Genomic DNA, 26108 nt, shown 5'->3' on the forward strand with positions numbered 1-26108 from the left:
CTATAACTGTAGATATAGCAATGAGCATTAAATGCAATCTCTCCTGCTTGGAAAATGGGTTGAGTAGCAGGCTGTGCGCTATGCATTGAGCAGTGGTGTGCTTTTCTTGGTTTCGTGCTTCCTCTTCCAAAGCACTTGAGTGCAATCAATAAGAATAAACTTGCAACTAGTTGTATGTTCAACACTGTGAACTTCAAAGAGTTCACCCAAGAAAGAGGCACTTCCATGATTCTGGCAGTTAGAGTTTTACACAAATAAACACTTCCTAAAGTAAAACAAGTGGATGGCTTATACCCTCATCACATCAGTAACTTTTACTTTTTAAGGTAGGTTTTATTTTTTTTTTTTTTTGGTGTTAATTTAAATGTTTTGGGGAGGTTCCCCCCCCCCCCCCCCCCCCCCCCCCCCCGAACATTCACAGAAAATAGGCTGTTAAGAAGCGGAAAGCATGCAATTTATAGCAGATGGGTACAAACCGCTCCAGCTCTACAACTGGAATGGGATCAATCAGGAGCAGTGCATGCACCATTTACCCAGAAGAAACTCACCTGGGAGAACCCTGTGGAATTTTTGCCTATTAAGACAGCACCTTAACAAGTTTCGTTTAAATAAAAACTTGTCGGCAAGCATTAAGCGTAGCAAGAACTCTCTCTCCATCATCCGTCCTGCATCCCTTTGAGAACTGCGGCTCCCCCTGTACCATGGAAACAAAGCTTTCCCTTCCTACCTTTTTTTTTTTTTTTTTTTTTTTTAAACCACAAACTTTCTGTTCAGCCTGTTCTTAAAAGTCAAAACCCGCAGAGCTTCCTGCAGGTTCCACTCCATTTACTGGCCTTCCAAATAGAAAGCATTTAGCTGAGTTAAGTGATTAGACTGTGAACAAGTCTTGCACTTGACCACTTGCTCCTGATTCAACTGTCTAGCTAGCGAACAGTCGCCGGCTTATCCTTGGTTTCTGTTTTGTCGTCTCTTCGCGATACACGCTTTCTTCTCTCTCTTTCTCAAAGTGTCACAGACTATAACAATGTGCATTATGAGCTGGAGGATACCTGCAAGCCACACTGCCCCCCTGGGAAATATAACAATATACTAAAAGCACAGCTCTAGGAAGGTTTTTAAAGGAGATCAGGGCATAAAGTATAATGTAGCATAAAATGGAGGATGCGACTTTAAGGAAGCTGGTTGTTTTTCGGCTCAACATTTAGATGTTGTGCTTGTCCCCCAAATCACAATAAAAGTAATTGGAGCTTTTAAAAGTCATTAAAAATGCTGGAGTTTTGCAAGGGGGGGGCGGGGAGGAGAACAAAGTTAGACTTAAATTTCTCCGCTACAGAACTTGCTACCTAATCATTCAAGCCCAGGGCTAGTGCAGGAAAGCCAGAAAGTAAAACTGATAATACATGAAAAGGAAACTAAGTAGTTTCACTCGTGTGTTTGTTTTTTGTTTCTTGTCTTTCTTTCTTTCTTTCTTTTTTCTTCTTTTTTTTGCAATTCTCCCAGCACGAACAGACAAACCCGGCAGTGAAAAATAAATTTAGATTTTTTACCTTTAACTCCGATCTGGTAGCTTGGTACCACTTTAAAAGAGGCAAGAGAACTGCCACTACTGTATTAGGACTACACATCTGCTGCAGCAATGCAACCATCATCTCTGCACCATCCTGTGGTGATACAAGCCAGCTAAATAACATGTATTTTGATCCTGAATGAAGTGGGAATAAAGTGGAACGGTTCTGCTACACTTGACTCACTACAGAGCCATGTAGATAGCAGTGACAGTTAATATTGGTATCCTTTGATATTGATATAATTGTTACATCTATCTATGCCCTTGGATTCTAGCCTCCACTAAAATCAATTCTAATTACTTCTAGGAAAAGCAATGGGAGTTGGGTGCCTACATATGTTTGTAGATCTGGGCTATAGTTCATTTACACATTTTTTGAAAAATTTTCTCTATGCTTTTTCTTCTTCTCCTCTTATTAATGGGGGGAAAATGGCTCTTTTTTAAAAAGCATTTCTTTTTGTCTCAAATAAGTGATCCTTTTTTAATTAATCCATGTCAATGGTTTTCTAGGTGTAAAGTGGATATTACTGCTTTACCTAAGAAGCAGACCTGTCCTTTAGAACTGCCACTGGAGAAGCAACCGGGGTCTCTGCTAATGCTGATTGCTGTTACCCCCTGTTCAGGAGTTTCTATCTCTGATCTGTGCGTGTGCCCCTTGGAAGACCCAAATGAAAGGAAACAGATATCCCAGCGCTATGTGAGTTTTTGTTTGGTTTTTACTTTATTTAAACAGAGAAAAAGAAATAAAAAAAGCTCAAAATTGCATCATGTCCCCGTCATAATTACATGCCTCCCATCACACAATAGTTATATTCAGTGTGATGAGTGGACTGACAAAGCAGATGGCTTCTAGCAATTTGCCTGTTTGCTTTTGGCAATTTTTAAATGAATGGTTCCTTTTGAGAATGTGAATTACCTTAAGACGTTATTGTAGGAAATGAGAAAGAAAGTTGAAGTACTTAATATTCTTTTCTCTTTATGAGGATCTGTTCTGTGCTGACTTTGGGAGGCTAAAGGCTGATGTTAATGTTTCTTGGATATTATGATTTTCACCCATAGTTCTTAAGGTACTAGACAAGGATAGATAAAAGAGTTTCACCGCTATACTGCAGAGGGGGAAGCTAAAGTATGCAGAGTCCATGAATTAAACTCAGTTTCTTGAACTCCCATTTCAGTGCCCTTCCCACTAGTTCACGCTACTTCTCTGAGCCTACCTTGTATCTAACTTTGTAATAATACTGGTTTCTTATTAGCATCACATTAGCAATAAGCATGCTTTGTGCCTCTGAATCTCCTTCCCTAAATTAAATGTTGTAAACTGAAAAAAATGCTCGCTAATAAAAAGTAAATAACTGCAACAAAATAGCCAATTCACAGGCTGTCATGATGCTCTAACTGTGATGTAGTGGAACAAAGGTGGGTGGAAGAACTGGAGGAGTAGGGGCTTAGACAGATGTCACACACACCATTGTGAAAAACCAGTGGAAAGACAAGGTGGATTCCTAAACCAGGGTAATTTCAAAGAATCCAGGGGAGAATTATCTTGGAAACAGCTTGAGGTGGGAATAAGTTATGTTGATTTAGATTTTGTTTGTCCATACCATCTCAGAGTAGCCATTTGCTAAAGGTGAGTAGCTTATCTGCTCCATTGGTATAATAGCAAGCCACTGTGACAACCAGCTACTCCCAGATGGTTGAAAATTGCCCCATTCATGATCCCATATATATTATGCCAGGATATGTATACATCTGCCAGTGCCCTTAAGTTTTGAAGCAGTCTATCAAGATTTGTGGTGCACTGCATTTCTGCTAAAAATCTCTCTCCATTACTTACTTCTTCTAGAGTTTAAAGAACTCCTTTAAAGACATGAAGGACATTGGCTTCCTGCAGGTCAAAGTATTAAAGGCAGTCGATTTGTTGGCAGCAGATTTCTCAGGTACTAAATGTCTTTGTCCTTTTCATTTTAGGTCTTTTTTTTTTTCTCATGTGAGGGGGTAGCATGTGTGAAGACTGCATTATTCTTAACAAAGTATAGTGAGCCTAGCAAGGCAAAGGGCAACGCTTCCTTATTAAAGGTTTAGTAGCAATATACACCCTTGGAGACAAGGTTGTGCATTATGGAAGCCCTCAGAAACCTTACTTGAGCCTTAAACAACACACATCTCATGTGTCTACTGCTGGGGGTGGGGGTTCAATGCCCTCTTCCTCTGGATCCATGCATGATATACTTAGGAATTTCTTCCCATAAAATGTTCTATTGAAAAGTTCCCAGTCAGCTCTACACTTGTCTGAATGGGCTACATCCAGCAAAAGCAAAGGGATTCATTGCTCTAACTACAAGTAGTGACTTCACTCCAATGCTGTTTAATCCTGTAGCATAGATTGAATCCAAGGGCATCCATAGCATCTTCGAAGGTGGCTGTACCTATGCTAAATGACCTTTCTCTGCATCAAGCCTTTCTCAGCCCTGGTTCAACAAGGTTTGGTGGCCAGTACATACAGTGTGCAACCATGACCCACTCCTGATGCAACGGGTATGGTCAACCCCATTTGGTGTGGAACAGAATTCAACCCTAATAATTGAAGGGAGAGCTGGATTTGCTTCCGACTTTCAAATCCGGCTCTAGAACGAACAGCCGCAAACGTTTGACTGAATGGAGTACGTTCTTGGCACCCTACAAGGCAAGAAGAGCAATGGCTGTTTCTGTGCTCAAACGGGAGTGTGAGCATTTGTGGGTAGATAATGAACAGAGAGATATACCAGGGTTCTTGATTGTACAATTTAAAGACTTTTTCCCCCCCCCCGGAGAGTCTATGACACACGTTTCTTGTGCACGGCGCAGGAATGTAATCCTGCTTAAGTAAAAGGTTACTCCGTCTGTCATTATATTCAAAATAACCCAGGCTTTGAGCCTGATTCATGAAGCAAATGACAACTTGTTTTTCAACGACAGGGCTGAAAATATCCTAGTATTATGCAGTAATAGACCCGCCAAATTGCAAAAGGATGCAGCTATTTTAGGTAAAAATAGCATAATTTCTGATCGTGAAATGAGAGACATAAAGATTAATTATCTGTTCTGAGCCATTCATAAATGATTAGTGCAGCAATTATGTGCTTCCATAATAGAACCCTCCCAGTGTAATGCCATATTTCCTGCATTGCCTGGGAGACTGTTCAGATTTATTGTTATTGATAAAAGTAAATTCAAGGTCCAGCTAAAACTCCGTTAAAGAGATCATCAAGGAAATAATAATAATAAAATACCAAAGATTTCCAAGGATTAATAGAGGAACAATTTGAGCATGTATCTTTTTTTTTTTTTTTTTTTTTTTATTCTGTAGCACAATCATGATTCAGTGATGGGCATGTGTCTGCAGACCAGACCAATTATCTAATTCTGTTGCGTAGAATGCCATTTTATACCTTGTTACTTATTACTGTAATAAAGATCAGATTTCAGGGTGATTGTTGTTTGGGTCGATGCATGTTGATACCGCATATTTTAGCAAATACAAGTTAAAAACCCACAGTAATAACTAGAGTCAGAAAATTACAACGTTACGTATGATTAAGGCTTTAGCAGCCTTTTGAAAATCCACAGGTACCATTTTAGATCAATTTGGGGGTTCCCGCACCATATTTAAAATGTGTAGTTAAGGATATCGAGCCAGTGCTCTAAGAACCTCTCAAAGCACAGCCATTCAGCACGATTTGCTCATGTTTGTAAAGTCCTAAGATAATAGTTGTGTTGATATGAAATGACTTTGCTTTGCTGGAGTGACCCCTGGATATCTGGGGGGTCAAAAAACCCACAGAAAAAAAAGCCAGAGCAGCGCACACACTGGCAGTGTGCCCTTGCAGCACGGAGAACGCCTGTCTGCGCGGTATGTGGCGCTGCAGACATGTTTGCGGCACCACGTACCACGCAGTCACGCTTGTCTGGACGCATCCCAGAAGGAGGTTTAGCTGCGGTGTGTGCTTATTAAATAATTTGTTAAGGAAGACAGGTTTTTAAATGCAGTTTATTCTTATTTTGCCCATTGATCTCCAACTCTGCTGGAAAAAAGACCAAGCTAACTATATGGAGAATGGCAGAGCAGGGTGACAATTATAGAGTAACATATTTGGATGCAAGCACTTTCATAAGTTACAGCCTACTTCATCACGTACTACATCTCCCCCCTTTGTTTTACTTGTTTTTCCCTCAGGTAAAAGCGACCCTTTCTGTGTATTAGAGGTGGGAAATGACAGACTTCAGACGCATACCGTTTACAAGAATCTCAACCCGGAGTGGAACAAAGTTTTCACATTGTAAGTGAATTCCTTTTGAATATATGCCATAAACACTAAACAGGAAACACAAGTTCAGATGTGGGGCATGTCATCTTCTGCCTAGTAAAATAAGGAAGAAGAAATATATAACACAGTGAAAGCCTGTGGCCTTTCCTTAATATTTTTCATGAAATGCATTAATAGAAGAAGACATTAAAAGAATTATTACTGGGATATTTATAAGAAAAATCATTATTATGCTTCTTGGACCCAGATAGGAGTCTCTTAGATTATCTAGCAGGAAATGGAGATGAGATAGAAAACCTAGAAGTGACTATAATTTAAAATTAAATTTGTGACTGTGCCATTTTAGAACTTTGGTAAATAAGCAGGAAGTTGCGGTTTTATTGTCCCTGCAAAAAAAAAAACAACCTGAGGTTAAATTAGACTATAACAGTGGTTTTCAACCTTTTTTCGTTTGCGGACCCCTAAAAAAAAATGAATGGATATATGGACCCCTTTGAATTGTGAGTGTGGGTACTCATACACTTTTGATTGATCGTAGCCATCTTTCGTGGACCCCTTAGACATAGTGGGTGGACCCTCAGATCTGCAGACTACAGGTTGAAAACCACTAGGCTATCAGATGTGTAAACCAAACTGGAAATCTATATATTTTAATTGAACAGATTTTAAGCGACTGTGATTGTAATGAAAGGTGTTAGCGTGCTCACTCGGTATTTACAGAACTTCCCCCATATGGGAACTAGCTCTTCCCATTTCTCCTCAAGTTGACCATCTCCTTTTCTTAAATGCTGAGGTGGAAATACTGCTCGCTGTGGCTTCAAAATGAGTTGGATTTCTCTTTCTTTGTCCACTGCTGTTAAGACTACCAGTAAGTATGGTAGCTGCATCTTTATGATGTGGATGCTCATCTACCAGGAGCCTGGGAGTTACTGACTTCTGTTGCACAAACAAATATGCAGAGGATTTAGGATGGATTTGAAGAAGGGTATGAAAGGATTCGTGCCACACTGGCATAAGACCAATAAAGACTCTGCCACATGTTGCCACTTAATTCACTGATCCAGAAGAGGAACTGGTTGGACATGTAGGGTTCTTCTCTTCAATTGCCTCTGCCATTTGGGGGGATGTCTATTCTCAAGAAGCCTCATACCCATCATTATCGATACCCATCACTCTCCTGCGATTGCCCCAACTTCTGAGTGGAAAACAACATTTTGCCAGTGTCAGAAACCTTGTAGAGATTGCAAAATGTGAACTTCCCTTCAGGTTTCCTATTGCCATTTGTCTCACCAGATCCTCTGAGCCTTCCACTCTTCCATATACTCCTCCCTTGATTGTAGAAGTTTTAAATTAAACAAAACTTTGAAAGTTAGCAGTATTATGGATTTATCTTGCCAAGTGTTCAGAGCAGAGTGTTTGTGTAAATCCCCTTCCATCGTATATGTTTGGTACCACCAGAGACCTTTTCTGTCCAACTCAGGTTCTTGTATTCATCAAGGTGGTAGCTGAGCACTTTTAACATTTTATATCGCTGCCAGCTTGTATTATTTGGAGAAGAGTGATGGGCTGCAGAGCTGTCTACAGCTCTTCTAAGGCATTTTTTTTTAATTTGTCTTTGAAGAAAAATAGAGGGATAGCTTCATAAACCAGCAGGTACCGATAGCCATTTGCTTTGTCTGGGCTGAGAACCTCGGGGCTATATATTTTACTGGTTGTCTCCCTCTAGTGGCTGCTCCACATAAAAGATTAATGGGCACACTACAGCTGTTAGTTGTCGGGAGTTAGCACTGCAGCTCGAGTAGCAGGAGCTCGTGCATTTAGGGCGATAGGCTCCAAGCTGAATTTGTGACGGGCGCTTTTCATAAGCAGCGGGCCCCAGAGCTGGAATATTCCTGGGATTCGTTTTATTCTAGCTGGAGCAGCAGCTCTGTGGGGCTCGTGTACCACGAAAGCAAAACAAAGTTTCACCCTGTCCGTTGTTTTTAGATGAATAATAACATCCACTCCTCTCTCTCTAACCTCATTTCATTCAGGATCTTTCTTTTCCAATGGAATACCTCCAATAAATCGCCTGGGTTTGCCCAAATTTATACCATTCCCTGGATTAATTTCATATTTAGTAATGATTTTAATCTCTACTTGCACTTGGCAGATGGTTGTCACCCTAGTTAAAACATACGAGTTGGATGAAACTCGAAATATTAGCTGCTTTGGTTTGGAGGGGTTTTAGGATCTTAAAATCAGAGCACATTGCTCCAGTCAAAAGGGACAGCTGTAAACTGTGCTTTGTGCTTAGTTTTTTACCTGTTCACACACCTGACGCAACCCGATTCTTTATCTCCCCTTCTCTGTGTTCGCTTTCCTTGCAGTGCCTGTCTGTGTGCCATCAGCACCAGCAGCCACACACACACGAACTATCACTGTCTAGCAATAATTGTTATTTTTCACGTGTATATATGAATGCTGCAAGAGGGGAAGGCTTGGGGAATATCCTTGGTTTGATTTAATTTTTGCAATTTAATTAAATGCTAGTTTTATACTCCAAGGTAATGCAGACTTAATTAGTAAAACACTATTCTCAGATCTTTGTGGAGTAGACGCTCTGTGTATGTGCATAAAACACTTTTTTCCCCTCTGCTTCTCATTCCAGCCCTATTAAAGATATCCATGATGTTCTTGAAGTGACAGTGTTTGATGAAGATGGAGATAAATCCCCTGATTTTCTTGGAAAAGTTGCCATCCCTTTGCTGTCTGTAAGTTATCTGTGCTACATATATCACTTGAACATTGATGGTTTCATTGGGAACAAGTTGCATTTCTTTTCCCCCTGTAGTACGTAACAACTCAGATATAGAGATAAACAACCTTTGTGATATATATGTGCCTTAGTTGGTCAGTGTTTACAGTCCTCCTTAATGCAAGACATGTTGCCAGTGCTTTTCTGTCCAAATTCAGTTGATTGGGAAAGGAAAATTACAGAAATGTCTGTGGTTGATCAGTGCTATATGGCATTTTGGCCTGAAAACCTAATTGTTCTTCTGTATGTTCCCACACCACCTTTCAAAGGTAACATTTTAAATACCTCTGTTGCTGCTTTTTTCTCCAAGAAAGTAATTGCACTTCACAATAGGATGGAGTAGAGAGAGTTGTTGTTGGCACAGCTGCACAAAATTACCTAAAAGGGGTATTCAGTACTCCCTACCGCCTTTAAAGATCTGCATTTTTGTTGTGGGAAGAGTCAGAGAGATCTTGGGAGAATAAAATCAGACCAGAAAAGCAAACCAGCCCATGGAGAAAGGGGTTGCTTTGGAGATCGAGGAATGCCAAAGCATTTCAGAAGTGGCCAAAGACCACCTTACTAATAAGAGGCATCTGGTAAAACATTGGTACAGAGATAAAACAAAGCAGCTGAGTAGAGGGGACAGATTTAATTGGAAGCAGGACTAGTGGCAGCAGAGGGGCTGGACTAGATAATTCACAGGGTATATGTGTGTGTGTGTGTGTGTGTGTGTGTGTGTGTGTGTATGTGTGTGTGCAGTCTTACAGTGAGCACTGATAATCTACGCTGCGGTAAAATTGTGAAAAAAAACGTCCATGAAAACTATGCTCATGGTTTTTTTTTTTTTTAAATAGGTTCAACTAGGTACATATTTGGGGCTGAATTTCAGCATCCAGACTGTCACAGATATACTCTTGAGTTAACCTTTAAAAAGCAATTAAGCACATGTGTAATGTTAAGTACTGGCTGCCTATTTATTCAAATATTTTAGCCAATGCAATTAAGTTCAAAGAAGTGCATTAATAAAATAAAAGCAAGATTTTAACAGTAATTTTAACCTAGCAATGGTAGTACATGCCACTTTTGTTCTACTTTTATTTTCTCTCTCTCTCTCTCTCTCTCTCTCTCTAGGGAGGGAAGAGGGAAGGGGTGGCATGGTTTCAACTTAGGTAGCTTAACATGTTACTGTTTACATTTAAAATATTATCTGGTTCATGATATACAAGATGTTGTGGACAGCAGAGTGAGTGTTGCTGTGGGAACCTTACCTTTTTTAAATTACTGGCTTTCATGAATTTTTAATTGCATTAATGTAATTTCATTTGCATTTCATATCCACTTTATCAGAATGTGTATATATGTGTCATTGGAGATGGACCAAGAAGCATTTGGTAGTCCATGGACACACATTGTGCTCAGGGAACATATCCGTGCTTAGAAATAGCTCAAATACAGAAGGCAGGTTGTGTTGATCACGGTGGTAATATTTGGCTATGTTTTTATGAATTATCTGCCTAAAGCTAATACTGAACATCTCACTTATTATCACTAGTGCAGCTAATTTCTGAACAGTGGTGTAACAAAAAAGACATCACAAGTTCCATATTTCTTGTTACTTACTGATGCCTCTTTGAATACGCTTGCTTTTGCAAGAAAAAAATAGATTTGTGTTTCCTGTCAGTGTTGCAAACTCCACTTGGGATCTGAAAGCTGCATGAAGTGAGGCTGAGCTGATCATCACTAGAATAAATATGCTGTTCTTCAAATGAAGACACAGGGGGGTGGATTCAACAGTTCTGGAAACCAGGCCCCTTTTGTTGGGTCAGGCTGTACTTGTTCACATAATGTATAACACAATTAAAAAAAAATATGGAAACTGTCTATGGAAACTGGGATGCTTTGGGAAAAATTACAGAAGCAGAATAAAGATACCAGGTGTAGAAAAGGGGATATAAGAGAGGAAGAGGCAGGAAGACATGGGCAGGGGAAAGGGAAGTGATGGACAGGTTTGTGTAGGTAGATTTAGTTGTGGGACCAACCAAAGTCAGAGAAGATAAGGTGGACTGGAAAAAACTACATTGTCAGGAGACAAATCATGAACTCCACACACACGCCCTGTACCCGAGCACCTGACCTCTGCCCAAAGAATGTCCCCGGATGGTAGAAAGTGGGGCGGGGGAATATGTATGTATTTTTAATCTCCGTATGCACCTTATTCTCTTAAGAGGAACAGCGTGTTCAGGACCTTTGTACAAAGCTGCTCTGTGTGTCAGTTTGCTTAGTATGTGCTCCTGAAATACTTAACTCAGTCCATAATACCTGCACCATTTAAGTTGTGTTTTTAGACTGGGGTAGCAAGGCAGGGCCAAGGGTGGAGATGGCCTCTGAGAGGTCACCACTTATCTAAGGGGAGAGAGAGATGGAGTACAAATCCTACATCTATGGATAGGATATAAATTATAAGGTTTGGATCACAAGAATGAGCCCCCCTAAAGCAGGGGAAATGCTTGGATTCTGTACAAAGTCCATTGGCAGAGTAGATTTGGATCCAGCGCAGTAGTCCTAACACACAGCGCTTGATTAGGGCTGTGACATATAAGTTACTTGGCAGCCCCCCCCTGCTCTGTTACTGTCGCATTACGCTCTTTCTCAAGATGCAGTTATTTTAAACCATTTGTTCTTTTTAGTGTCCTGCCTCATTGACGTCTGCAATTTTAGGACAATATTAAGTCGGCTGCATATGAAGAACCATTTGATGTTTACAGGGAGGAACAACTCTTAACATCTTTTATTCCATTTTTGATCACTTGGTTAATTTTTCCCAAAGTCCTCATATCCCTGATGTTACTGGAAGAGAGTGGCTAGAGCAGCTGCTCTCCTGCAGATCCTGCGCCTGCCAAATGGTCTGTCTGATCGGCAGCAGGCTGTGTGGGCTTACAGTGAGAAGATGTTAGATTTGGATTTTGTGTTGATTTTACAGGCATGCATCAAGTATCCCTTAGGAAGCATGTAACAAGGCAGAGGAGGGGAGTGTGTGTATGTGTGTGTGTGGTAATGTTTCCAACTCCGTTCCGTGTAGGTTCTTTTGTCCAAGGTTTGAGACCAAAAAAAAAATGTTTATGCTTTCTCTAGCCAAGTGATCGTCTTCTTTCCTTCCAAACTTCTCTGCCTCCTATTTCAGGCCAATCTAATACAAATATGCTGTTCTTTGCATTTCATTAAAGACCATTTAGCATCTATTAACTTTGTTCAGAAAAAAATATGCAATTTTCTGAAACACTCCTTGTTTAAATTGAACGGGTTTTTGTTCTCACTTCTGTTCGTGTGCATTTTCCCTGCATTTAACCATATCCTTTGAATTTTTGGAGATCGATACTGTAACATAGTTGTAGCTGGGAATAGATAGAGTATAGGCTTGCTCATAGGTGACTGGGCCTAACTTTGACTGGTGTTAGATCAATCAATGAAAACCAAAACGCATTTTGTAATATGGTCTACTATTTCAACAGAAAAAAAAGGGTTTAATCACTTGTAGCCTGTTTACAGATGAGATGCAGCTACTTGAAGATTTATTTTGAGTTGTCACAGATTTTCATCTTTAAGAAAACTGGACTGAGTAAAGTGTTGGGATGGGGGATGAAAAAAGGAATTACTCAAATATTATTTCAAATTTAATAGCAAATTTTCATTTAGAATGTGTACGGAGGGCTCGCATCTCTATCCTGGACACACCAAGTGCTCAAGCTTTTATTACTGGGATGCTTGTAGCAAATGAATTGTAAACTTGAGTCCACAAATGCTCACAGAAAGCAAAGTTGGAAATCCCATGTTCTGTTGTAATATTTGCCATTTACATTTTAGTCCAAACTCGTTTGTCAGATGCATCATTCAGCCAGGGATGGAGGCAGCATTCAGAATGGGGAGCAAGTTCAAGAGAGAGTTTTCAGGTATCAGGCAATATCTGAGAATTTCACATTCTGTTCTGCACAGAGTGGAGAAAACCTAGATGAATAAATACGTATTTATTCATTTTCTTCCAGTGTGAGTAATAATGCACTGTAGAAACATTACCTAATGTTTATAACACCCCACTAAACTAGGCATTATCCCCATTTTAGAGACAGGAAAACTGAGGAAGAAGAGCTGTAACTTGTTCAAGGCTACCCAGTGAGTCAGTACTGGATTAGCACTGTGGGAGCTCTGGTATCTAAGACAGCCTGCTTGCAAAGTGTTGTATATGGCATGGCGTTCTGTCTAATGTAGTGAACACATGATTAAAGGTTAAAGAAAGCTTTAGTTCCAGTAACCAATAAGGGATTCGGGAGCATCCTTATCTATTGATGCACAAGCATCTCCTCAGTACGAGAACTGATAGTTGGTGCATCTCAGCAAGATGTGACTTTAAATACAGCCTGCGTATTTTGTAGATTCGCCTTAACAGAGCTCATTTGTGAGAGCTCATTTTCACATTAATGCTGAATTTTTCTGCCACTCACTCTTCTTTTCCCTTCCTCCCCTCTACTTCTGCTTACACACGACCCTATTTCTGTCTCCAAGAGTCTTTTCTTTCCACCTTCAAGGGACTCCTATCTTGTAAAAGGATTTATGTTATTAGGGAAATGGGAGTGTGTAATGTGCTTCAATGAAGTTGAAAGCAAAGAATATTAATTATCTCCATGTAGGAAGGGCCTTCAAATGAAGTACTATATCACAGAATGATGTTTCTCTAGATAAGAACATTCCAGCTCAAGGCAAACTTCAGCTGCACCCTTTTTAAATGGTCGAAAATGTCTGTAAAATGTCCTCATGTAACCAATTAAGCTTTGTGTGCAATAACATGGTGGATATAGCTACTATCACTATCCCAAGGATTTCATGCTCTAAGGCAAAGGTGGCCAACCGCTGGCATAAGCAAGGGCTGCTTCCTTGGCTGGTACCCAGAAGATCATGCAGGGAACAGGTGGCACAGCAGCCGATAGGACAGGAAGCAGAAAGCAGAGGAGGAGATTGGGCAAGGACTACAGAGTACGGAGCAGAAAGCTGAACAGCAGATTGGGCAGAGGAAGGAGATCAGAGTGGCACTTGGGGAGAACGTGGGGTTAATTTGTGTCACACTGCTATAAAGGTTGGCCACTTCTGCTCTAAGGGATGGCCTTAACATGGTACATGGGGGACCTGTTCTTCTTGAGTACTGAGCACTTCCAGTTACTGTCAGAGTTGAGAGCACTTAGCACTTGCCTTGTAACACTCAACGTTTTACAGGACAAACCTTGGGTGACACGGTGGTTGTGATAACACTGCAGTTAGGTTGCAGTGGAGCTGGCTGAAATACAGGATTTCTAGTACTGGGCTTGGTTTTTAATTTGGTATTGGTCTGACTTGGACATTGGGGTTTTTTGGTTTGGTTTTTTTTTAATTTTCTATGAACCAAAAATTCCATTTTGGGGCCATCAACACATAGTGTTTGACATGATTTTTTTTTATTCCCCAGCCCTTGCAATTGCTCAGTGGAATGGAGATTGAAATCGGCACTCTGAACAGCTGCCTGGGATGTCAGGGCTGTGCCTGTGGTTGGAGCTAGGCCTTTCAGGCTCCCAGCTCCACAGGAGAGAGCCCAGGCATGGCTGATAGACTCAGAGCCATGGATCCTGCAATCCTGGAGTCCTTGCTCTTTGATCAGAAACCTTGGGTCTGTGGACCTCAGGCAGCCAGCCAGGAATCCAGGCAGGATCCATTAGAGTCGTGCCTTATGTGTCACCAAAGCTCATCCAACCTGAGATATTAGGGGTTCAATGTGTTGGCATGTTCCAGTGAAAAAAGAGTCCTCTTCCTTCCCCTTTGGAAAAATTTCTGATCAACTCTCATCTGCAACAAACAGCCACACCTAGATGAAGCAGGTGGCTTGGGTATCTACCTTGCCATCCTCTTTTCCTAGGAAAAAAGAGACTTTGTAATGGGTCCAGATATCTGTCCTATTTGGCACTCGTTATGCTATGACATTATGCATCCGGGGCGAGTTCAAGCAAGAATATCAAAGGTTTCAAATGTGTTTGGAGGGGTTTCCCAGGGGATAGCCATTGTCTTTTATACACATGTTGGAGGGTGATATTACAGGGGTTTCATCTGGTTTTCTGTCAGGTCATCCAGATGACCCTGAATCTGCATCAAAGCTGGATTCATAGAGACGTTTTCTTAAAATCAATGCAAAAAGTCTCACTACATCATATTTCTTCAAGACAAGAGCAATGAAAAAACACTGTTTTCCGTGCAAGGGTCTTGTCTGCTGAGAGTCTTGCATCATATCCATCTTCAATCTTAGCTTTTACTATTTCATTAAAATTCTGAAGTGTTCAGTGAGGTTGTTACTTAATAAGTTTAGCATTGGCTACTGACAGCAGTACCATGTTTAGTCGCGTTTGTTTGATGAGGGATGCTTGTAGAAACAGTTTAGCAAATATATTCATTAACTCAGAAGAAACTCAACCCATACTTGTAGAGTGACATGGGGAACTTTGGAAAACCTCATTGCATTTGGATGGGGGGTTTTCTCCCCCCGCAAACACAGAGATTGGGACCGCTCATTTGGAGACAAACTAGTGCAGTGGTTTTCAACCTTTTTAGACACAAAGCACCCCTTGGAAAATGCCAGCATTTAGCTTTCATTCATTTTTTTTTGACTACAGAAAAATAATAGAGCTATTTTTTTGTCAAGAACTTGGATAAACCACAGCAGGTCAGAACATTTTTGACATTATGGATTCCTATTTGAAATCTTTGGGTTTAACTTGTGAATCATGTGTCAGTGTTTGCACACCTAACCTGGCTGATATAGAGGTGGCAGCTAGTGGTATCCTGAAAACAATCTGCAACATTTTAGGGTGCTACACCATCCTGGTTGAAAAACATTGAGCTGATAATGTGTTTGGGGGAAGATAGCAGAGCAGCTAAGGTGCACCTTTCTACCTCTGAGATTGTGGCAGCTCCAGATATGTCTTTTACGATAAGCTTGAGTGATGTCTAGGACCAGCCCTAAATTGGGTCTGCTACCCCATGCCACCAAAGGGCTGCTGTGAAGCCTGGGGCATTTGGAGCCTGAACATCCCAGCCATTCCCTCTTCCACGATGTTCTCTTCCAGTATGGTTCTTCATGGGATGAAGAGGACAAGGATGCAAGTATATGTCAAAATGTTGGAATGTCTTGTGGGATAGTAATTCTTAATTTTTAACTAGCTTTATTCAGAAGCCTAGTTTAGAAGCTGGAAGTAATAGTAGAAGTTGAGACTTGACCTCTGCTTGTGCTTAATGGGAGGGAGTGCATATTGGAGGTTCCTGTTGTTTGAAATTTTAGAAGAATTATTTGTATGTATCATAATTATGATTTATTAGGTAATGTTGAGTCCCCAAAGAGTTTAGAGTCTAAAAGACACAATGTTCAGCAAGTGAATGAAGCAAGTTAGCTGTGTGTGGGTCACTAGGAGAACAGTATAACAATAGTAGTTAGGTTGGTTTAGCATCAGTTGTATGGCAGTTTTTGTACCCAACCTGACAAGGGATTTAAAAGAGGATAAGGCAGAGTTAAAAGGATAAGGTTGTAAGTATTTGCACAGTACTTTTCCTTGCACCCAACCTGACAAGGGACTAAGTAAGACAAAATGCAGAGGAGTCTTTGGATAAAGCAGACCGCAGATGGTTGGAGCTTCATCAGTAGGTAAATATTATAACGTTAAATAATAATACTTCTGCTGAGGGAAATGAAATGTAAGGGGAGGAAGCAAATACTATTGGAGGAGTCTTTGGGCCTCACAGAGTTGTTTTCATCTTCTATTAGTCATTAGTCATTTCTTTTATTTTTTTTTAATAGAGCTCTATGGGAGGATGCTAGATCTTTTTCCCCTGTAGTGCATCAATCTACCTGAAACCAAAGCATACTTGGATAAAGCATCCTATCTGTCCTCAGACCTTACAAAAAAGAACAAGTCAATGCGTTGGGCTTTCCTGCTGTCTGTGTTGAATCAACCTGTTACAGGCACTCTCTGCTGGTGATTAAGCCAAACCATAAAAATTGTACGTGATGAAGACTCCTCAATGCAAACATTCCCTCATTAGAATCAATTGGGGTGTAAAACATAGCACCAATAAATGAATAGCTTTAGTTGCTTCTCTTCGAGGGTCAGACATTTCCAGATTTAGACTGGAATGATGTGTGCACATGTTAGCACGTGTAGGACAGACCGATAGGAACATTTCCTTTATTTCCTTTTCACCCACGTGCATAGATCTATTCAGGGTTCTTTTGTAGCTACCTCAAAACAAGTCCCTTTATGAAGCCCTTGAGCTTGCTGTATGATGTCCTTGTAATACCAGGCACATTGCAGAAATGATTGTGCTTGTAGGAAGGGGGTAGTCAATAAGTAGGTCTGATTTCTTTAGACTTTAGAACCTTTCTAGGATTTCATGGTGTTTCCATTCACTTTTTCAGTAGCTGCAGAAAATGCTGTAAGGAACAGCTGTGGATAGGGAGTTGGGAGTAAAAAATGCGTAGAGTTGAACCAAGTGGGCCCAAAATGAAAGGAGCTAGGTTTAGTCTATTTTTTAGAGATTTGGGGACAGAAACAGAACAGTAAGGAGGAAAACAAAGTAGGCCTCCAACACCTTCTGTGAAGATGTACTGCATTGAAAGCATCCTGGGCATTTTCTTCTGTAGTCTGTTGAGGGATGCTACCTTTTTACTCCGTGCAATCAAGGGGAGTGAAGCTCCTTGCATTTGTTGAACCAAACAGGGTTAGTATGCTACCGATGCATCAAAAAATGTTTTTTTTTACTCTGCATTTTTAAAGTCCTGCATAGCCAAATCTTGTTTTTTTCCCTCCATATTTTTTTCACCGAAGGTTAGAGAATAAGGAATCAATATAAATGTTTGATATGTCACCAGGCTATAATTGCCTCATGAACACGAGCTGGCAGTGTAAGGAAGCCATTAACAAAGCCAATCACACCTCATCGTGCATTAGCAGATGCATGACCAGCAGATCGAGGGAGGTGATGCTCCCCCTCTATGCGGCACTGGTCAGGCCGCAGTTGGAGTACCGTGTCTAGTTTTGGGTGCCGCACTTCAAGAGGGATGTGGAGAATCTGGAGGGTTCAGAGGAGGGCCACTTGTATGATTAGTGGCCTCTGTGCAACACCTTACGAGGGGAGGTTGAGGGATCTGGATCTCTTCAGCCTTCACAAGAGATGTCTGAGGGGAGACCTTGTAGCCGCCTATAAGTTTATCAAGGGAGGACAACAGAGAATTGGCGATGCACTATTTACCAGGGCACTTCTAGGAGTAACTAGGAATAATGGGTACAAACTAGTGGAGAGCAGATTCAGGTTAGATATTAGGAAGAAATTTTTCACAGTAAGGGTGGCCAGAATCAGGAACAGGCTGTCAAGAGAGGTGGTGCTATCACCTAACTTGGAGGTCCTCAAGAGAAGGCTACATAGGCACCTGGCTGGGGTTGTCTGACCTTGGTCCTCTTTCCTGCCTGGGGCAGGATGATCCTTTGGGGTCCCTTCCGACTCTACAATCTATGAGTCTATAAATTATATACCTTTCTTAGAATCGTGGAAAATGAGGGTTGGAAGGGACCTGAGGAGGTCGCATCTAGTCCAGCCCCCTGCTCAAAGCAGGACCATCACCAACTATATCATCCCAACTGAGGCTTTGTCTAACCAGGTCTTAAAAACCTCCAAGGATGCAGATTCCACAACCTGTCTGGGTAACCTATTCCAGTGTTTTACTACCCTCCTGGTGAGAGTTTTTCCTAATATCTAACCTCAACTTCCCTTGCTCGTTGTTCTGTCATCCATCACCACTGAGGACAATCCAGCTCCACCCTCTTTCAAATCCCCCTTCAGGGAGTTGAAAACTGCTCTCAAATCCCCTCTTAGTTTTTTTCTTCTCCAGACTAAATAAGCCCAGTTCCCTCGACCTCTCTTCAGAAGTCATGTGCCCCAGCCCTGAAACCATTTTCATTGTCCTCTGCTGGATTCTCTCCAATTTGCCCACATCCTTTCTATAGTGGGGGGCCCACAACTGGACACAGGACTCCAGATGTGGCCTCACCAGTGCTGAATAGAAAGGAATAATCACTTCCTTCAATCTGCTGGCAACTCTGCTATCATTACAGCCCAGTATGCTGTTAGCATCCTTGGCAGCACGGGCACACTGTTCACTCATATTCAGCTTACCATCCACTGTAACTCCCAGGTCCTTTTTTGCAGAGCTGCTGCTTATTAGGTCAGCCCCCAGCCTGTCCCGGTGCAGGGGATTGCTCCGTCCTAAGTGCAGGACTTTGCATGTGTCCTTGTTGAACCTCATGAGATTCCTTTTGGTCCAACCCTTCAATTTGTTTAGGTCTCTCTGAATTGTGGCCCTACCCTCCAGGGTATCTGCTACTCTCCCCAGCAAGGTGTCATCTGCAAACTTGCTGATGCTGCACTCCATCTCATCTTCCAGATTGTTGATGAAGACACTGAAAAGAAACCTGGCCTCAGGGGTGACCCCTGGGTACTTCACTTGAGACTGGCTGCCACCTAGACATTGACTACTACGCTTTGAGCCCAATAATCCAGCCAGCTTTCTATCCACCTTACAGTCCATTTATCCAACCCATACTTCCTTAGCTTGCTGGAGAGACTGATGCTCTAATATGAGCCAAAATGTTAGAATGAAGAATAAGAAAGAAAACTCATAGTGTTTACAGTTGAAGTGTATTTTGACAGTGTGATAGTTCATTTACGCAGTTTTAAAAGTAACCTTCTAATATTTAGAGAAGGTTTAACAAAAGAAAACACCTTTTGATAACATCCTTTGCACAGCATTATGGCATTTCATGTTGGGCCCTAGCTCACTGCACAAATGCACCTCCATCATGTGATTCATCTCGCTGTCTACACCAAGAGGAAGCTCCTTGAAGTCAATGGAACAATGAGACTATAAATTGGGGTGACACCAGAATCAAACCTACTCGTTTTAGCAAGAGCAGCAGCTTCTTCAGACTGTGTGTGTCTGCTTCCTCATATGTAGTAAAACCATCCTTGATGCTTTCTTTCGCTAGATGTTTAAAAGCTGTAATTGCCTGTCCTTGGGCCAGAAGAGGGAAACAGAAGTCCTTGGCAGGTGTCAGCGGGGTGAGGTGTCGGCTGCCTTTCAGGCTGGCTTTGCTCTCTGGGAACTCCTGAGCCAGTCTTCTTAATACAAGCAATAGTCCCTGCCCCTAAACAAGCAAATACTTGAATAAAGCAAAACCTTCACCTTTTTTCCAGGAGGCAGAAGAGGCCCCTGTACCTCTTGCCCATTTTAATAGCAAATTCTTCTGGGTTCCTGGACACAAACTGCACCTTCTCAGTTCAAGCTCCTTGCTCTTTCTCCACTGGAGCTTTTAACTCACAGTTAGGCTCCTACTCCGGGGTGTCTGTCTCGCTTTTTGAGTTAGACTAGGTTATTGTCAGGGATGCTTTAACTCCTTCTTAGCAGAGAAAAAACAAAGAAAAAACGATACCTGAAAGGTTCTAGGAACCATCAAATCTCTTCATTATTTCACTGTTCAGGTTATTTTAGCTCTTGATGAAGAAAAAATATAAGCGAGCATCATTTGTTGTGCATGTTTCACATATACGTACGCCGCATTTCTAAGGATGCCCAGAACGGGCTCCAAATCTAGCCCCCCTGTCCCAGGATTCAAACACTGTGAGCCCAGATGGCTAGGGATCTTCAGGGAGTACAGCACCTCGATCCATTCTTGTCCATTGTCTTGTGAAGTTTGATATGCCTTTACTACTGTCAAGAAAGCGTGATGAAACATGGTCAAATCTTTCGGCACTTCGGAACTTTTCTTTTAAAAGTAGAAAGATAAACCACTCTCCACACTGCTGGAATACCATTTTCAGGTTTCTTACATGATTGTTTCTACAGACTGAGACTGTCACAGTTTGAAGGACTCAGTGAAGCAGACTTCCTTTGTGCTGCCTCCCCACCCAGGAAACCCAAGACTGTGTGTGTAACGTTTTTTTTTCCCTTTCCAGCTGCCTTCTACTCTTTTTTTTTTTTTTTTTTTTTTTTAATGTCATATGACTGTAAGGAGTGTGTAAAGCATTAGGATGTGGGTGTATGGAGTGAAGGAAGGCTTCCTGTTAAAGGAAGTAGGTGAAAACATCCAGAGCAATGTTTAAAAAGATATACTGGCTTCCCACAGTTGTCTTAATTTACAGATGTTGGTACAGCTGGTTGAAGCGTGTGGAATGCCGTGTGTGTGTGTCCTTAGAGAGGAGGGGATCTAGCTAACAAACAAAACAAAACAAATCCTTGATTTCTTTGGAATTTCTAATGGGGAAAATTGAAATAAAAGGTTCTTTTTCTGATCCATGTTTCCAAATTAAAAAAAAAAAATCAACACTTTTCATTTTACAACAAAAAGTTTTGATATGGTTTTTGTCTTCATATGGGATTTTAAAAGTGTTTAACTTTTGAAATATCAGAATTTTCTATGGGACAGAAAGTCCAGGAGTTAAGCAGCTCCGTTGTGAGCATGCAGCAGCTCACATTCCACTCCGTGTCCTCCCAGAATATGAGGCATACACATCGCACCGGCACTAATACTTGTGGGTCCATATTTGACAGCATTGTCTCAACCGGCAGGTTACGAAGTAGCTTCCTATCTGTCATCAGTCTCAGAAGGAGCTGCCCTCCTTTGTGTCTGGCCCGCAACTCTCTTTTAAAGAAAGTAAAATTGACTCCACATCAGTTTGACCCAGTGCCATATTTCTTGCATACGACTGCACAACATCCTAGCAAGTGCAGCTCTGGATGACGGCAGTAACGGAAGGTGGAATTCCTGTTTGGACGCTGCGGAGGATGCAGACTGGTCCATTATAGAGGACCCTCTTCCCTTGAGCCATTAGCCAGGAAAACCATCTCTCTGTTGAAACTCTCTTCTGTACAGAATAGGCGGTACAACCCAGGGAAGGAAAATGACCTCTCCCTTGTCATGTGAAATCAGTGCGTAGTCCCATTATGCCATTTTCCCTTACTCATTTCCACTGTGGTTTATATGAATGCTAATCCTAAACATCGCAGCAGCAATAGCTAGTTTAAATATGGTTGCGGTTTCATGCCCTTGAATTTCCTCTGTTATCTTTAATCTTTGATCATTACAGTCGCCAAATGGAGCTCTTTGGGATGCTGCCGTTTTTATGTTGCTGCTGTTTAGAATTAACTGGTCCGCTTCCTAAAAAGCCAAATGTTTAATCAATACATATCCTTCTGTGTATAATAAATACATTTCTGCCATCACTTCTGAAGAGAGAATGCTTTTAATTTGAGCCAAATAGTTTACAAAATGGTAAGGGAGATGGGCTTTTTTTTTTCTCATGGACATTGAACAGGACAGGGCCAACAGGCAGATTAGAGCATAGAAATGGCATCTGAAACCTAGTGGAGGGGAAGCCTTTTACATGAATTGGTTTATTTAGAACATTTGTTACATTATTGTTCACTCCGGTTAAACCAATTAATTGTCTTGGACATCCTTTCAGTAAAAAAAAGAATAGGTATATTTGTGTGTGTTGCAGGGTGCAGAGTGAGGACAGCGGGGGTGTTTTGTTGCTTGTGTTTCTTTTTCTGATCTTTGGAAGAAAAATGCCATTTTAAACCTATACTAACAGAGCCTGATTACTTCCCATCAGCTCACTGGCTTCCAGGGCAGAATTCTCAGCCTGGTTATTGCTTGCACTGTGCTACTATAAAATAGAGGGTCTGTAAATTAAAGTTTGGCCATAATAGCTTTAATCTGCAGTTTTATAGGTCTCTAATCCAATGGTCATTTTGCATTTCAGCCTTTGATTATATTGTCAGATTTGTGAGGGATTGTTGTTGGAAAGAGTATTTTATGTATAGCAGAGAGAAAATATTGATACTTTCTTCTTCAATTCTAGATTAGAAATGGGCAGCAAAGTTGTTACACGCTGAAGAATAAAGACTTGGTACAGTCTTCTAAAGGATTAATTTACTTGGAGTTGGATGTTCTGTTTAATCCAGTAAGTTTTAAATGTCTTTCTATTATTTTTTTCTTCACACATCCTTTACATAAGGAACTAGGATGCCTGGCTCTGCAAATGCAAAGAGAGAATGCAGGAACCACACAGAAAAGGTCTTGACCTGGTTGCATCTGGAGGGAGGGATTGGGTTTATTGCCCTTTTTTTTTAAAGAAGTATTGGCAGATCACAGTGCTATAACATTTCATCCAAATGGATGAGACAATGAAATGGCAGCTTTGGACTGAGAATGACCAGAGCGTTCTTGGGAAGAGGTGTGGATCATTGCACACCAGGGTTTAATTTGCAGCCAAAAGAGGAGTTAACATCTAGATTATTACAGATGACTTTCAACTCCTACTTCCTCCCAAAAAGCTGAGCCACAATTTCTGCTTCAGAGGGTGTTGACAGGAGAATAACCCAGACACCACAATGGTGCACTTGCCCATAAGGCTGATTCAGCCTTGAGCTACTTGTGCTTAATCATCTCTTACTGAATGAAACCCTATTTTATTTTTGCTGTCACTGTGTGGAATATGAATCCTCTCTTATTGGCTTGTTTGTTTGTTTGTTTTTTCTTTGCTGTGATGCTGGAAGCAAAATTTCACTTTTTGTAATGGCTAATAGGAATTTATCCCATCTTGTTTGGATTTGGGGTTTGGGAATCACTGTAGAGAACAGTGATGGCTACTCTCTGCCAAAGAATAAGCTGTTCAGATACGTTATGGCACTAAGATGTTCCCAGACCAGCCTTTTTTCAGGTAGTCTGGAGTCTATCTAGTTATATGGCCGTCATCACCATAGTTGGCGAGCACCTTATAACACATTTATCCACAAAATGCTCTTCTGCAATGGGGAGATTTTGTCCACAAGTGTGGTATTAAGATAGACCAACCCAGTGTTATCGAAGCAATTTAAGCTAGAACTTGGAGCTGTGTCCAAGTTGCTTGAACCCCAGACCATTCCCTGACCGGCTAGGCCATCTTCTCATTTATGGTTCCCTTACTTTCTATGGGCCCTGGTAGGGTTTGAGTGCCCCGTGCTCCATGAGGCATCCCATTGACTTCACTCTCTATTTTTGAGGTTCCCTGTTTCTGGGGAAGCCATTCAACAGAAATAATGACTCATTACTAGATTCTGATTCAAGCCATCACAGGACTTGAAATATGTTTTTGGCTTTTTCAATGTCCCTTTCAGTGGAAAAGTATTAAATACACAGGTTCAACTAGAGGATTTGGGGCATGTGATCTTCAGCTCCCATTTCCTTTGTTTACTTTTCTATGGGATCACAGGCATTTGGAAAGTGGGAAATATAAATGCACCGAGTGGCAACAGCAGAGGAAACCTTCTACCCTGGTGCTTTTGCTCTACACCATGCAGCCATGGGTTACAGAAGTAGCAACACATTCCTTTTTCCCCCTCTCTCCATCACCAGTAATTTCTCCATTGGCTCATTAGCTGGAGGTGGTTGTGTAGCCTTCATGTCAGCATTGACAACACCCAGTGCTTAAACTGCACAGCATTTCATACCCCTGCAGGTAAGGGAGAGGGAACAAGATTGTGCACACAACGAGGTTCCCATAGAAAGCATGGTGGCTGTAGTGCAACAACACCACAGCAAGGGTCTGCTGAGCTGAAGAGTAGAGCCCTTTGCTCCTGGTTACATGCTGATGCTGAGTTTAAATGACAGTATTCTGAATGCATGGTATTTTTTTCCAGATAAAAGCATGCAAGAGAACCTTCACGCCAAGAGAAAAGCGCTTCATCGAAGACAGGGGCAAGTTTTCCAAGAAGGTATGGCCCCTGTTCTTGTCTCTCTTTGGCAGGCTTTTTCAGTAGCCTCTTCAGTACACTCATGATAGGATGCACCCTCAAGTTGCAGCAAGGGAAGTTTAGTTTAGATATTAGAAAAAGGCTGGTCATATGGACCCCTTCCAGCCCTAATTGTCTATGATTCAATGATGTACAGGTGCAACACTTTAATACATAGAAACACTGAGCACAGGTGTCAATTCTGTGCCCATTTTTGAAAGTGGGAATGCTCATTTGCATTACTGTGGAGTGGCTCCCTTATCCAGTTTGATGCTGTAGTCTGGTAAATCATCCCACTTTTTAAGTTAACACAAAACAAAAAAATCTCCGCGTAATTAAGGAATCTGGGCTGTAGCCATGTTGGTCTAAGCACAGAGGCAGACAAAATCTTTGGGTAGAGGTGATATCTTTTATTAGACCAACTAAATAGTTGCAAAAAAGTTATTACAACTTTTGCTGTTTTCCCAGAGGTTGTTACAACCTTTTTTGCAGCTATGTTATTTGGCTTAATAAAAGATATTGCCTCTACCCAAAGATGTCATCTGTGTTGTAATTTAGGAGCCTTCGCACATGCACTTATTGTGCAGTTCGCGGATTTTTTTTTTTAATTCCTTGTTCAACAGATCAAACCAAGGAGATACCATAGAAATGTCATGGGGTTTTAAATCAGTTAAACTTTATACATTTTTAAAGGAGTGTCCTTTCTGGTTTGATACTGTGTCATGGTCTTATATTTCTCTGAATATGTATAGGCTAATCCAAAAATCCTGGAGAAAATAATTCATTTTATGATAAATTCAAATACAATTTTTTTTTTTTGCTTATTAAAAATTAAAGGATGGACCAAGAGTGCTTCATTCTTTTCCTTCCTCCATGCTTTCTGACTTCCTATGGGAGGTGAAAGAGAAGTTCTGTAAAGTTTGGGGGCAATATGAAAGCACACAGTAGTGGGAGAGTCTCTCTGAAACTTAAACTTACATCTAGATCTTTGTCTTTATAATTTAAACTGTCCTTGTTCCTGAAGGAAAGTAGAAAAGTATAACATTTAATCAAGTGGGTTTTTTTTCTCCCCCCTTTTTCCCTTCTCCCTCCTCCCCATTTATCAGATCTTATCTAGAAATGTTAACCGGGTGAAAAAAATCACCATGGCAATATGGAAAACAATACAATTCCTTAGAAGCTGCTTTCTCTGGGAATCAACAGTTAGAAGTATGGTAGCTTTTGTGGTAAGCAATTCTTTTTTTCATATTGGTTCAGACAAATTCACATAAGGTCTTGGGTATAACAATCTCGGCTCTGACCCTCAATCTGGAGCCACTTAGTCTGGGGGGTTGCTGTTGTTATATACAACTGTAGTTGTCCTCAGGGACCTGTTGTGCAGGACAGATCTGGAGGAAAGCCCCATAGAGCAATCCAGCTCTTTCTTCACTCACAGCAGAGGCCCTCTTCACTCCTTGAATCGTTGTGATGACTTCTGGTGGAGGAGGCTTGCATATCAAAGCACAAAATTAAGGGTCTGCCGGCAGCTCTGTATAAGAGGGGATGGGGAATGCTGAACCATCTGCTGAA

General features: G+C 41.2%; 1 protein-coding gene across 1 annotated transcript in view; it reads left to right on the top strand.

Annotated features, from left to right (window-relative positions):
• The window catches only part of MCTP2 (multiple C2 and transmembrane domain containing 2), a 173000-nt gene that overhangs the window by 90363 nt on the left and 56529 nt on the right, over window positions 1-26108 (top strand). Inside the window, exons 12-18 of the mRNA XM_006027694.3 lie at window positions 2078-2264; window positions 3411-3504; window positions 5781-5883; window positions 8522-8624; window positions 22628-22729; window positions 24447-24521; window positions 25646-25765. Coding sequence (XP_006027756.2) covers window positions 2078-2264; window positions 3411-3504; window positions 5781-5883; window positions 8522-8624; window positions 22628-22729; window positions 24447-24521; window positions 25646-25765 — 784 coding nt within the window. The remainder of the gene's footprint in view (window positions 1-2077; window positions 2265-3410; window positions 3505-5780; window positions 5884-8521; window positions 8625-22627; window positions 22730-24446; window positions 24522-25645; window positions 25766-26108) is intronic.

Source organism: Alligator sinensis, unplaced genomic scaffold (assembly GCF_000455745.1).
Source record: "Alligator sinensis unplaced genomic scaffold, ASM45574v1 scaffold857_2, whole genome shotgun sequence".
NCBI lineage: Eukaryota > Metazoa > Chordata > Crocodylia > Alligatoridae > Alligator > Alligator sinensis.